This window comes from Belonocnema kinseyi, chromosome 10 (genome assembly GCF_010883055.1).
Source record: "Belonocnema kinseyi isolate 2016_QV_RU_SX_M_011 chromosome 10, B_treatae_v1, whole genome shotgun sequence".
Classification (NCBI taxonomy): Eukaryota; Metazoa; Arthropoda; class Insecta; order Hymenoptera; family Cynipidae; genus Belonocnema; species Belonocnema kinseyi.
In genome coordinates this window covers 575,663-588,062 of record NC_046666.1, presented here as the reverse complement: position 1 = coordinate 588,062, position 12,400 = coordinate 575,663, and the positions used below count along the sequence as shown (strand labels likewise).

The 12,400-nt window shown below is 30.8% G+C and overlaps 1 protein-coding gene across 7 annotated transcripts in view; it reads right to left on the bottom strand.

The window, feature by feature from the left end:
• Positions 1-12,400, bottom strand: part of LOC117181578 (intersectin-1) — a 133,286-nt gene that overhangs the window by 76,189 nt on the left and 44,697 nt on the right. For all 7 annotated transcript variants that reach the window (XM_033374411.1, XM_033374413.1, XM_033374412.1 and 4 more), the window contains exons 5-8: positions 9,603-9,761; positions 5,208-5,375; positions 3,937-4,306; positions 245-455 (exon numbers count right to left, since the gene is read on the bottom strand). In XM_033374411.1, the coding sequence (XP_033230302.1) occupies positions 245-455; positions 3,937-4,306; positions 5,208-5,375; positions 9,603-9,761 (908 nt within the window). The remainder of the gene's footprint in view (positions 1-244; positions 456-3,936; positions 4,307-5,207; positions 5,376-9,602; positions 9,762-12,400) is intronic.

Here is a 12,400-nt window from a genome sequence, read left to right as displayed (position 1 = left end):
CACCGAGACTCTTCCAGAGTGCGAGGCGGGAATCGAACCCGCAAGCCGAAGGAGTGGGTCCAAAGCCTACGCTTTAGCCCCCACGACCATCGTCCCACTGATATGTTTTTAGTTAGGTCAGTATATTTAGATAAAAAAATCGTACTGTACTTTCTAAAAACATTTCCGATTTTTGAAGCCGCGGCAGCTGGCCAGTTTTTTTGTTTTTTAGTAAATAGAGAGATATTAGAAAAATAATGTTTACCTGCGGCATTCCTGCAGATGGATCGATATCCGGCGTTCCTTGGGACGGTGTTAAGCTGGTTTGCCGCTGACGCCGGAAAGTTGGAGGAATGAGCTCGAGAGGAAGAGCGGGAGGAATGGTTTCACCAGCTTTCGACATGTCACAGAGATGCATCGCGAGTACAAACTCCTCGCAGCCCAGACGCCCATCCGAGTCCATGTCTGACAAGGCCCTACGACGATAAGAAAATCGAATCGTGGTCAAATATCATTTTTATTCGGAAAAACTACATTTTTTTAATGATTAGATTTTATATTTTGGACTACTTTGCAGGGTAAATGATCCGATGAATCATTTTAAATTCCTGGCCTGGAATTACAATTCTTTACGGAAATTTCCTGTTCCAAGTCAGCATTATAAATATGTTTTTTCAGCATTTTCTATTATAATGCAACTCGTAAACGCACCCTCGGGAAAAATTTTCTCAATCGGGGTCACTTTCGTCCCGTGTTGCATATAGTATTTTATTACACACTCGACCGTAGCCACCTTTTGGCCCTGAAAAACGGAGGCAAAGCATTTTTCTATCGCTTTGTTCGCGCCTTGAATTTTGATCGACTAATTTTTATTTTTCCCCCGCTGATTTTACTTTCGCCCCGCTGATCTTACTATCGCCCCGCTGATTTTACTTTCGCCCCGCAAATTTCACTTACGCCGCGCTATTCATACTTTCGCCCCACTCATTTTATTTTCTCCCTACAAATTTTACTTTCGCCCCACTAATTTTACTTTCGCCCCGCTAATTTTACTTTCGCCCCGCTAATTTTACTTTCGCCCCGCTAATTTTATTTTCGCTTTGCTAATTTTACTTTCGCCCCGCCTTTTTTTTTACTTTCGCCACGCAAATCTTACTTTCGCCCCGTAAATTTTACTTTCTCCCCGCTGATTTTGCTTTCGCCCCGCTAATTTTACTTTCGCCCGTAAATTTTACTTTTGTCCCGTTAATTTTATTTTCGCCCCGCAAATTTTACTTTCGCCCCGCTAATCTTACTTTTGCCCCCCAAATTTTATTTTCACCCTGCTGATTTTACTTTCGCCCCAATCATTTTATTTTCTCCCCGCAAATTTCACTTTCGCCCCGCAAATTTTACTTTCGCCCCACAAATATCACTTTCGCCCCACAAATTCGGTTTTCGGGAAATAGATGCTACTTTGCCCCTCAATTCAGAAGCAAAAGGTGGCCGTTTCGGTCGAATGTGGAATAAAGCAACTAAATTTTTTTCTAATTTGGAAGAGGAAGTTTTTCAATACTGGAAAAATTTTATTCACAAAAAAAAAGAATATTTACATGCAAGTTTGGATTTGGAACCAGGCATTTTCAAAATCGGACGAATACTGACTTGGAACAGGGATTTTTTTATAGATTTTCTTTTGATAAATCAAAATTTAAATTATTTTCCAAAATTTTGTGTTCAATTAATAATATTATCTCTCCCGAGACAACATTATAGTTCTTTCCAAAATTCCCTACTCCAAAGTCAAAATTATAATTCTCTATGCAATTCTCTGTTCAAAAGTCAAAATTAATACTCTTTGCAGGAATTCTCTGTCTCAATTCTCAAAATCATATTTTTTACTGAAATTTCCTGTCCAAAAGTCTGAATTATAACTCATAACCTAAAAACTTAAAGTAAATATTATAATTCTTAAAAAAAAATAGCCTGTCACTGTTACAACTAAGAATTATAGTAACAGCATATAATTCAGGATTTTAATTTGCAAATTAGTACATTTTCAATCAAAATCCCTGTTATTGAATCAAATTTCCCTTCATTTACATATTTTCCCGATTTTCCGATCAGGTAGGCACCCTGATCGTATCGAAAAATAAGACTTGAGGGAAGCCAACTTTTTAGTCGAGCAAGATGTTTTTAGAACGAGTCGTACGTGGAGGGCGCTCACGGCGCGCTCTATCCACGACTCGTTCTGAAAATATCGAACTCGAAAAAAAATTCTTGTAACTTAATAATTACATAATAATTCAGGATGGCTGTTTTAACCACATACAAAATCCAGGTAATTTCCCGGTTCGCAAACATTTTTTCCGGTCAACGAAATCAAAAAATTCGAATTCTAAAGCTAAACATTTTTCCATTTGAAGTAATAAAAACTGAGCTGCAAATCAATTTAGTCAATTTTAAGCTAGAAACATTAACAAATGTACGATTAAATTATTGTTATAAACTAAACACTTCTTAAATTCAAAGTTAAATTATTTTCATTCTAAATAGTTTAAGAATCTTAAGCTTCAAAATTTGTTTTCAAAATCTTGAAAAACGTAGGATGCTTTACATCTATTCAAATTTTTAATTATTTCTGAAATTTTTTCAGAACTTTTAAACATCTTTTTACAATTATTCGAATTCTTCCTATTTTTTCTAAATCCTGCATAATTAGAAACATTTAATTAAAATCTTCCAGATTCATTTTTGACAATTTTGGAAATATTTCTAAATCTTTTTTATTCTTTTGAAGCCTTTCATAATTCATAAAAAGCTTCTAAATTTTTTGTTAGAAATCTGCATAAATCTATATTTTCTCTTAAATTAGGCCGTGGAGTATTTGCACCAAAATTTAGGCACTAATAACCGGATTTTGTCGGTACACGTAGATACTTCATTTCAATGATTTTAAATCATTAAAAATTTCTAATTAATTTTGAATCTTTGCAAACCTTCTAAATATCTCTTCAACTTTGTCGAATTTTTTCTAGAAATTATAGATGTTCAATATTTATTATACATAAAATCTCAACAATTTTACTTGTAAATTATTATATTGTTAAAAAATAAAACAATTAAAATTGTAAAGTTCAATGTTTAGTTTCTTCTTTTCTTTTAAATATTGGACTTATAATTACCAGTTTTACATGAACAATCAAATATTTCTAAATAATCAGCAATTGTTATTTTCCTGAATACGAAATCTCAGATTTTAGGCTAGAACAATATTTTAAATTTCATAAAAGCCTTTCATTATAAACATATTATAATAAAGCTATTTTTATGTTCAAAATAGTTTATAATGTTTCAACCGGGCCTTTAAGTTTTTATAATTACTAAAATTTTCCAATAGAAACAGATGAATTTTTAACGTTAAAATCTGGACATTCTTAAATTTTTAACTGATTCCGGATCGTCTTGTTAAATCAATTATTATTCACTTGTTAATCTTTAATGTAAAATTCAATTTAGAAAATTATTATAATTGATATTAATATTTGATCAACTAAAAAGGTTTTTTATCCAAAAATTTCAACTTTCAATTGTCAATTGTTAAAGTCTTCACGACTGCATTTTTAAATTCTTTAAATGAAAAATGCACACCTAAAAATGAAAATGCAAAACATAAAATTTGTATCTGCTAGATTTTCGAATTACACATTGTCAACTGAATGATCTCGTAATTGAAAAAGTTAAAAATTCAACTGATTGTTTACAAAACAGTTGAAATCAAACTCGAACACAATTTTTTTTCTAGAAATTTGTAAAATTCCCGGTCAAAAATTAAATCCACTGCCATTTACCGGTTTTTCCCGGCCCGTTAAAATTTTTGATTTCCCGGTTCAGCGGCCGCCCTGATAATATCAACAATAATAATAATAATAATAAAAATGCTTTAAATGTAAAAATGTTTAACCACAATGCGCTCACCATATTTGCGCAAGAATCTGCTGCGGCAATTGCGACTGCACCATGATGTTCCTGGCTTGAGGACCTGACAAGAACCCAGATCTAGTTCTGTCCCACGTATTGAACAACTGAGTATATTTTAATTTGGTTTGATGAGGTACTGCCCATTCCATGGCCTGTGGCGAACCACCCGAGTCGACTGATCCAACTCTCTCTATGCTGGGCGGCCGTGCAGTTGTACTCAATGGTGAATTGGTAGAAACTGGAGTGTGAATACCACCATTCGGAGGAATGTTTCCAGCAGGAATTGCAGCCGCAACTGGAACTACTGACGCATTCGCGGATCCGAACATTGGCTGGATGACCCCTGCTGTCGGAAGCACACCGTTGTCTACGGAAATCAATTTTCATTTTCAACTTTCCATATTTCCCTCAAAAGCTTTCACATCTTAAGGGCTCACATTCCAGGATTAACATTCTAGCAGTATTTCCACAATAATTTTTTTAATTGTCAAGCGCTAATCCACTCATCTTATTTTAGTTTTAAAATCAATTCTAAATAAAAGATAGATAAAAAGTAAAACAGTGAACCCGTGCCTATTTCAATGCGCGCGTTGTAAGCATTTACGCATCATGCATGTCAGTGTTTTTCAAGTACGACATGAGAAATATAAAATTTCCTTAAAATAGCACAATTTACCAACTAAAAATCAATATAAGAGAATCAAAAAACGACTAAAATATTTCGCGGAATATTGAGCATTGTAGCATGACGTCACGATCATGATAGGAAAGGTGAAAATATCAGGAAGATTGGCATACCCGAGACATCTTGACATGAGAATGTATACTTCTTTTTGGAGAAAATATTCTAAACCTAAAATTAAGTTATAAAGTTCTGAATAGTAATTTTTTTGCAAGTGTAGAGTGCATTTACACAACTCCTTTTAATGGTTGAAGAACTTTCATTTTCAATAGATAAAAATAAGATCGTCTATCGACAAATAAATGGAACATGACTGAGAAAATACATTCTACACTTGGCAAATATTAGTATCCTAACATTTATAACTTTTGCGTTTGGAATATTTTCTCAAAAAAGTTGTATGCATTCCGATGACGTCATGCTAAAACACTCAATAGAAAACCAACGAGTGCTTCCCTCCCGCTCTTCGAGCCTCTTTTTAATTGGCCAGCCACTGAAATGGCTAAGCTTTTAAATAATTGCGCCTTAGAATAAGCAAGAGTTGACTGTATTCTAAAATAAAATAATAATTAGTTGTTTAGATTACCCGTAGGTATAGCTGGCATATTTGGCATAACGCCAGGAATAACACCTGAAACTGCTCCGATTCCAGGAACCATTGGGTGCATTGGCACAGTTGGACCCATGCCGAAAGCCGCAATCGGTGTCGGGTTTGTGTTTGAAGGTGCAATAGGCGCTACTCCCGGAATTCCAACTGAAAAAAAGCATTCACTTACAAGGAGAGCTCGCGAGATGAAAGTGCATCAAAATCCATCAGATAAGTATTGTTTCTTTCGATCAGGTGGGCCTCAGTTTCTCTATAGATTCAAGCGTAAATACTCTAAACTCGTTATCTTGACAACTAAGACCCAATGGATCAACATAAAAAATTCGCATCTAATGGATGTTCATGTACTTTAACCTTGTAAAACCTGAGACGAGTCGGTCTCGAGCGACCTCTCCGTGTTAGAAACCAGCTACACATTTTTTATAGCAAAAACCATAGCAATAAAAATGCATAGAGCCACTCAAGCTTATGCATAATCATGAAAAGTTCACGCAACAAAAGATAAATACATCAATTTTATTCAAATTTTCGCAAAAACATTTTGCGTTTTTTTTATCTTTTGTATCCACAAAAATATATAAATACTCAAAAACCAGTTTCTGATAGTTGAACAGAATCTGAATTTAACACGTCAGATGTTCTATTAACATTAAATTGATTAAATCCTTCTGCTGTGATTAAAATTATGGGAGCTGCTTTCAAACCCATATTAAAGGGATTGAATTCTTTCTTTGTGACGATTTATTAATAACCACTACAAGATAGGTGAGGAACCAAATTGCTACAAGATCTGCAAACGAGTTAGTCGCAAAAAACGCATAAACTGTTCAACGTCACTGTTAAAAGTAATAAACAAATTAAAAGAAAAATGATGAAACACTTTTAGTTAGCACTAATTTCCTAAAATACATTGGCTTAGCTTTTAGCAAAGCTCTTGGCGACACAATACTTTCTGTGCTTTTTATTATTTTATTTTATCAAAATACCTTCAAACATGACAAGGTCGAGTAAATCTGCAAAGAGAGAAGGAAACTTAAAAATAACAATATTGCAATATCCACGCATAAAAGAAACAAGATGTTTTATAGATTGCCTTTAAAAATTTATCATTCATTTGTTTCTGCGCAAAAATAGATAATCTTAAAAAATTAGATTTTTTGAGAATATTATTTTTTATCATCGAAGGACTTGAATAAAGTTGCTGTGCATCAGAATCAATTACACGTAATGAACATAAGTGAAGGATTAAGGAACAGAAAAAAAAATATTTAAAATTGATTCCTAATCACATAAACGTTAGATGTTTCTTATTATTAATAATCAAAAGTATTTAAACAAATTACAAAATTAGTCACTTTCACATAGAAAAACATTATTTTGTCTCCTAAGATATGTCACTGACTCTTAATTGTTATTGACAAATTATTAAACACATGCATTTTTTGCATAAATACATTTTTTTATCATAAAACTAAATAATAATGTTTCCTAAAGTGAAAAAAAATCAGAAAACATTCTGAATGTTAAATGCTTATTATATTTTATAACATAAATGGAAAAAATGTCAAAACTAATAATTTTTGCACCAAAAAAATGATTTCGTCAAACATATAATATTCTAAATCTGAATAGTAAATCTTACCCTAAGAAAATGTGTGATCGAAATTAATATGTATTTCATAATTTGTTAATAACAATAATAATTTACAGGAATATTAATATTCAATTGTCTGAAATATTTTTTGGTAAAAAAAAAACATTTTTTTTCTCTGTCAAAATGAGTAATTTAGATATATGTATAAACATTTCATCTGTTAACAATAAAAAAATGTAATGATGGAGTTTACCACTCAGAAAATTCCTTATCTGTTTGGGTTCGAATTCTGCGAAAATTTAAATTTGATAAATAAAAAAAGCTTTTTTTATACAAATTATTTATAAAAGTTTATAATTCATTTATAAAATAAAGTATAAAAGTAATTCATACAGTTTGAAGAAAAAAAATTTAATATTTTAATTACTGGACAGTTTTTCTTACGCAGTTTTGAATTCTACAAACATAACTTTATTGTTTAGAGGAAAAAATTAAAAGTACGTGTTTTGATAACATTTGATATTTTTAATACCAAATAGTAGAATTTTAACTATTAAAGATAAATTTTTGAATAAAAAATACAATTTTTATCAAAAATAAAATAGTTCAATTTTAAACAAAAAATATTGGTCTTCAAACAAGAAGATTAAATTTCTAGTGGAATTATCATATAAAAAAATTTAATTTTCAACAATTTAGTTAAATTTTCTATAAAAAAATTCATTTTTAACCAAAAAAAAGCGAATTTTTTAACAGAATACTTAAATTTTCACCAATACAAATGAATTTTCAACTTAATTAATTAATCATCAACCAAAAAAAGAATACTTTTTACAAAGTAGTATAACTGATGATATTAAAAAAAAAATCAATATTGAATAACAACCAGTTGAACTTGAACAAACAAAAAAATTTAAATAAAATACTCAATTTTGAAGTTTAATAATTAATTTTCAATAAAAAAAAATCAACAAATTTTCAATACAATAGTTCATTTTTCATCGAAAGAAATGAGTTTGTAACTATTTCAATTTTTAATTTAAAAAAAAAATCATTTTTAACCCAAAAAAGGAGATTTGAACAAAATACACAAATTTTTTAAACAAAACTAATGCATTAGAAAAATTCAATAAAGTAGTTAACTTTCCATCGAAAGAAGTGAATTTGCAACTAAAAAAAATTAATTCGAAAAAAAAATTGAAATAGTTCAGTTTTCAGTTTAAAAAGACAATTTTGAACCAAAAAAAAAAGAGATTTGAACCAAACACTTAGATCTTCAACCAAAATCAGTTAATTTTCAACTGAAATATTAATTTGTATAACTAAAATATAGTTGAAAAAAGTAGTTAAATTTGTAACCTGACAAATGATTTTTTAACCAATATAAATGAATTTACAAACAAGACAAATAATTTCCAAAAATTGTTGAATTTTAAACAAAAAAAAATCAGAGTTCCAGAAAAGAGAATGAATTTTTTTAAATTAGGTAAATTTTCAACCGAAAAATGATTTTTTAACCAAAAGAGACGAATTTTCAATAAAATACATGATTTTACATCGTTTACATCCAAATGGTTGATTTCTAAACATAAAATGTAATAGGTGATATTTCAAACAATAAATATTTTTAATAAGAAGCCGTTGAATTCAACTAAAAAGGTTGAATTGTGAACAATCATTCAATTTTAAATAAAAAATATCAGTCTTTAAATAACAATAAAACAAATAAAAGACAAATTTTCAACAAAACAGTTAAACTTTTAACCAGAGAGAAGGTACTTCAACTGATAGAATTTTGATCCAAAACACTTAAATTTTAAAAAAAGAAGATAATTTTTATTGAAAACAGTTGTTTTTTTAATTTAACAAAATGTTTATTTTTTATTTTTAGCTATAAAAAATAGACTACTTTTTAAAACATATCCTTGAAACGTTCTTTCAGTCAACAAAATGTTATATTTGTGAAATTCAAAACTATGCAAAAGAAAAACTGACCATACTTAAAACATAAATTTTTTTTAAATTGAATAAATCACATTTTTACTCTAATTCACGAATGAATTAAAAACTTTTGTCAATAATTTGTACAAAAAAGCTGGTTTTCATTTATGAAATTTGAATTTTCGCATAACTCGGGCCCGAACAGATCGCGCACTCTGGCGGTGAAACTGGTAAATCAGTACTCTGGCTGGTAAACTCCCACATACTTGGTAATTATTTGTCACGAGTATTATTTCTAGAATGTACTTGAGCACTTTTAGTCAACAAACAATTGTTTGTGCCGTTGAGCTCCTCATGAAAATATTTCTTAAAAACAATTAACTGTAATATTAAACTTATTATGCATGTTCCTTAAACGAAAAATCTGTAAAAATGCAACTTTTTCAGAATATTCGTTGAGTATATTCTCTGGTGAGAGAACTGGATTTTTTTGTCGAGCGCGATATTTTCAGAACTTGGCGTAGTTCGAGGGCGCCACTCGTCTTTGTTTGGGGTACGTCTTCAGCGCCCTCGGTCTACGCATCGTTCTGAAAACATCGTCCTCCGCAAAAAAAAAAAAACCCTGGCTCTCTCATTAGATGCACAATATAATATTATAGATGATCTTGTTTCTTTGATGCTGAGCATTTCTAAAGAAAAACATCGAACGCCCTGTAAAACTCATCCAAGTTCCTTCACAATTATCATTTGATTTAGAAACAAGAGGGTAAAACTGATTGAAGATTTCCTAAATTTTTCGACTGATTCAAAAAGTAATTGCAATAAAATATTTGTCTTACCCATAGCTGAAGTGGAAGTCATTGGCTGAACAGAAGGCAGAACTGAAACTGCTGTAGGTTGCATGCTAATAGGTGAGACACCAACTGGACTATTTGGAAACGAAGGAGGTGCTGGTTTTGGTGGTGGAGCAATTCCTGTTGATGGAACGAATGAAGGACCTGAAAATTTTAATTCTATAAATTCTAATTAGCACTAATTTAAAACAACAATTAAAAAACACAATGTACGCAACTTTCTAAATATACGAGTATAAAGTGCGAAATTAAATTCCCAGTTTTCAAGCATACGAAGAAGCTAAAAGCCTTAGAAGAAGCAGAAACACTTTTATTATACTGCACGTTAAAGTAAAAATTAATTAACTAGAATTTTACTGACAATTTTACTCATACAGCACTCATCGATAAGCACGTTTTCTCATGTCTCCTATTTTCCCTAAAAACCTTCTTTTTTTACGCCTAAAAGTTTCAGGTATGAAGAATTTCCCTAAATGTCCTCTAATTTGCATAAATTTACGCAAAAGTTAGGAAAAGTTCATTCATCTGAAATAGGCAGAATAAGCGCTGTTTATGAGCCCGCGGAGCGGCAGTAAAATAGCACATTATTGTACTGCGACGAGCGACACGTAAAGTGACAGCAAGGAGGAAGAAGTAAGTGAGAAGTAAAAGAAAAGTGAAAAAAAGAGTGAGAAGAATTAATTTTAAAACTCCGTTTAACTAAGAAGTGGATTTTGGACTTCTAACTTCAGCTCACGCGCGTGCGTATGTGGTACAATCGAGCGCCGTTTTCCAAAAAAGGTGCTCTTATTCTGTCTATTTCAGATAAAGTATTGTATGCAACACGGCAGTAAAGTTGTTTTATACTCGAAAGCAGTTTTATCGTCCTCGCATCTGGCTCGGAAGTTAAATTCTGCATCCTCGTATGAAGTTCAACTTTAATGCCTAGGTACATAATCTACTACTATTCCGTACCTTGTTTTTCTAAGAAGTTTAATAATTTCACTATAACAAATATTATATTAATACACATGAAATATATATATTTTATATTAACTTTATATTATCTGAAATCTGTGTGTAAACGTTTGGAAGCTTTGAAATCTTTTGGAATTTTTATTAATTTCAAGTATTTCCGGATTTATGAAATTATGAATCAAAGGCGAGATAATATTAAAATAATTTCCAATGAATTATCGACTGTTTCCTTATAAAATAAAATTGCAAAATAACATCATTATATTAAAGAAACTAAATATTTTAGAAACCAAGTCAAAATCTTCAGAATTTCAAGTTCTCATAAAGTTTTTTATTATTTAAAAAAAATAATAAAAATGAAAATGGTCTAAAAAACCGTGATATCTTTTTAATCTTTGCAATTTTTTTCGAAATATTTAAAAAAATTTTAATAGAAACTGAATGTCGAAATAAAACTCTTTTTCCGATTTTCGAAATACAACCTAATTTGTCTAAAACTGACCGTGAAACTCCGCTACCGATCCTAGAACTTACATTTTCTAATTGAACCCAACTTAAGTTACTTTTCTGGTCACAGGATTTTTTCCAGTCGGTTAACTAATCCTTTATTATAAATTAAAACTACAAAATATCACAATTGTAATAAGGAAACAAAATATTTTAGAAGACAATCCATAATTTTAAGAAATTCAATTTTAATTCCTTTATTGAAATTGAAATTAAAAATGATGTCAGGAAAATAATATTACACTACGAAAAGGGTAGGATTTGGTTTTCTAAGAATTTAAAACACCTGAAAAGAACATACCAATACTTCCAGGGGGAGTGGGTCTTTGCGGGGGACCAGCAATTGAAGTGCTTGTATCGACATTTCCTTTGTGCAGCAAGAAAAATCAAACATCGAGTCAAGGAATAAAAAGCAAAAGAACTCAAGTACAGAGCTTTGAGATATTACAGAAAAACATAAAAATGCTCACAACAAATATTTTTAATCAAATTACACTATTAAATTAAGGAAAACCAGTACGAGGTGGATAGAATAGAAACACGTTTGAAGACATAATAGTGATAAATGATGAACAAGTGCGAAAAGTATTCCCAGCAAACATGGTTACAGAACAGATCTGTAACTGTTCTAGAACAGGTTAGTAACAGGTTACGAACATGTGAGTAACTATGTCATCCCCCAGACGCTAGAATAATTCTGTAACAGTTCTAGAACGCTGTGACAACCGATCTGTAACATTTCAAGAACAATTCTAGAACTTAATTACAAATATTGTATAACAAATCTGTAACAGATCTAGAATGCTGTGACAACCGATCTGTAAAATTTCTAGAACAAACTTAGAATTCAATTACAAATGTTATATAACAAATCTGTAACAGATCAAGAACACTGCGCCGTGACAATCGATCTGTAACATTTCTAGAACAGTTCTAGAACTCAATTACACATATTGCATAACAAATCTGTAACAGATCTATAACGCTGTGACAACCGATCTGTTCTAGAACAAACTTGGAACAAAAGTTATAGAACGTCTGTGATTGGTCAGTTCTAGAACAATAACACAACAATTGTTCTAAAACAGTTATTAATCTGTTTCCCTAATTTGTTCTAGAACACACTTGTAACAGGGTTCTAGAACTTCGATATAACAATATTACAGCACAGTTCTAGAACTAACTTGGAACAAATGTTACAGAACGTCTGTGATTGGTCAATTCTAGAACAATAACATAACAAATTTTCTAAAAGAGTTATTAATCTTTGTCTCTAATTCGTTATAGAACACACTTGCAACAGGGTTCTAGAACACACT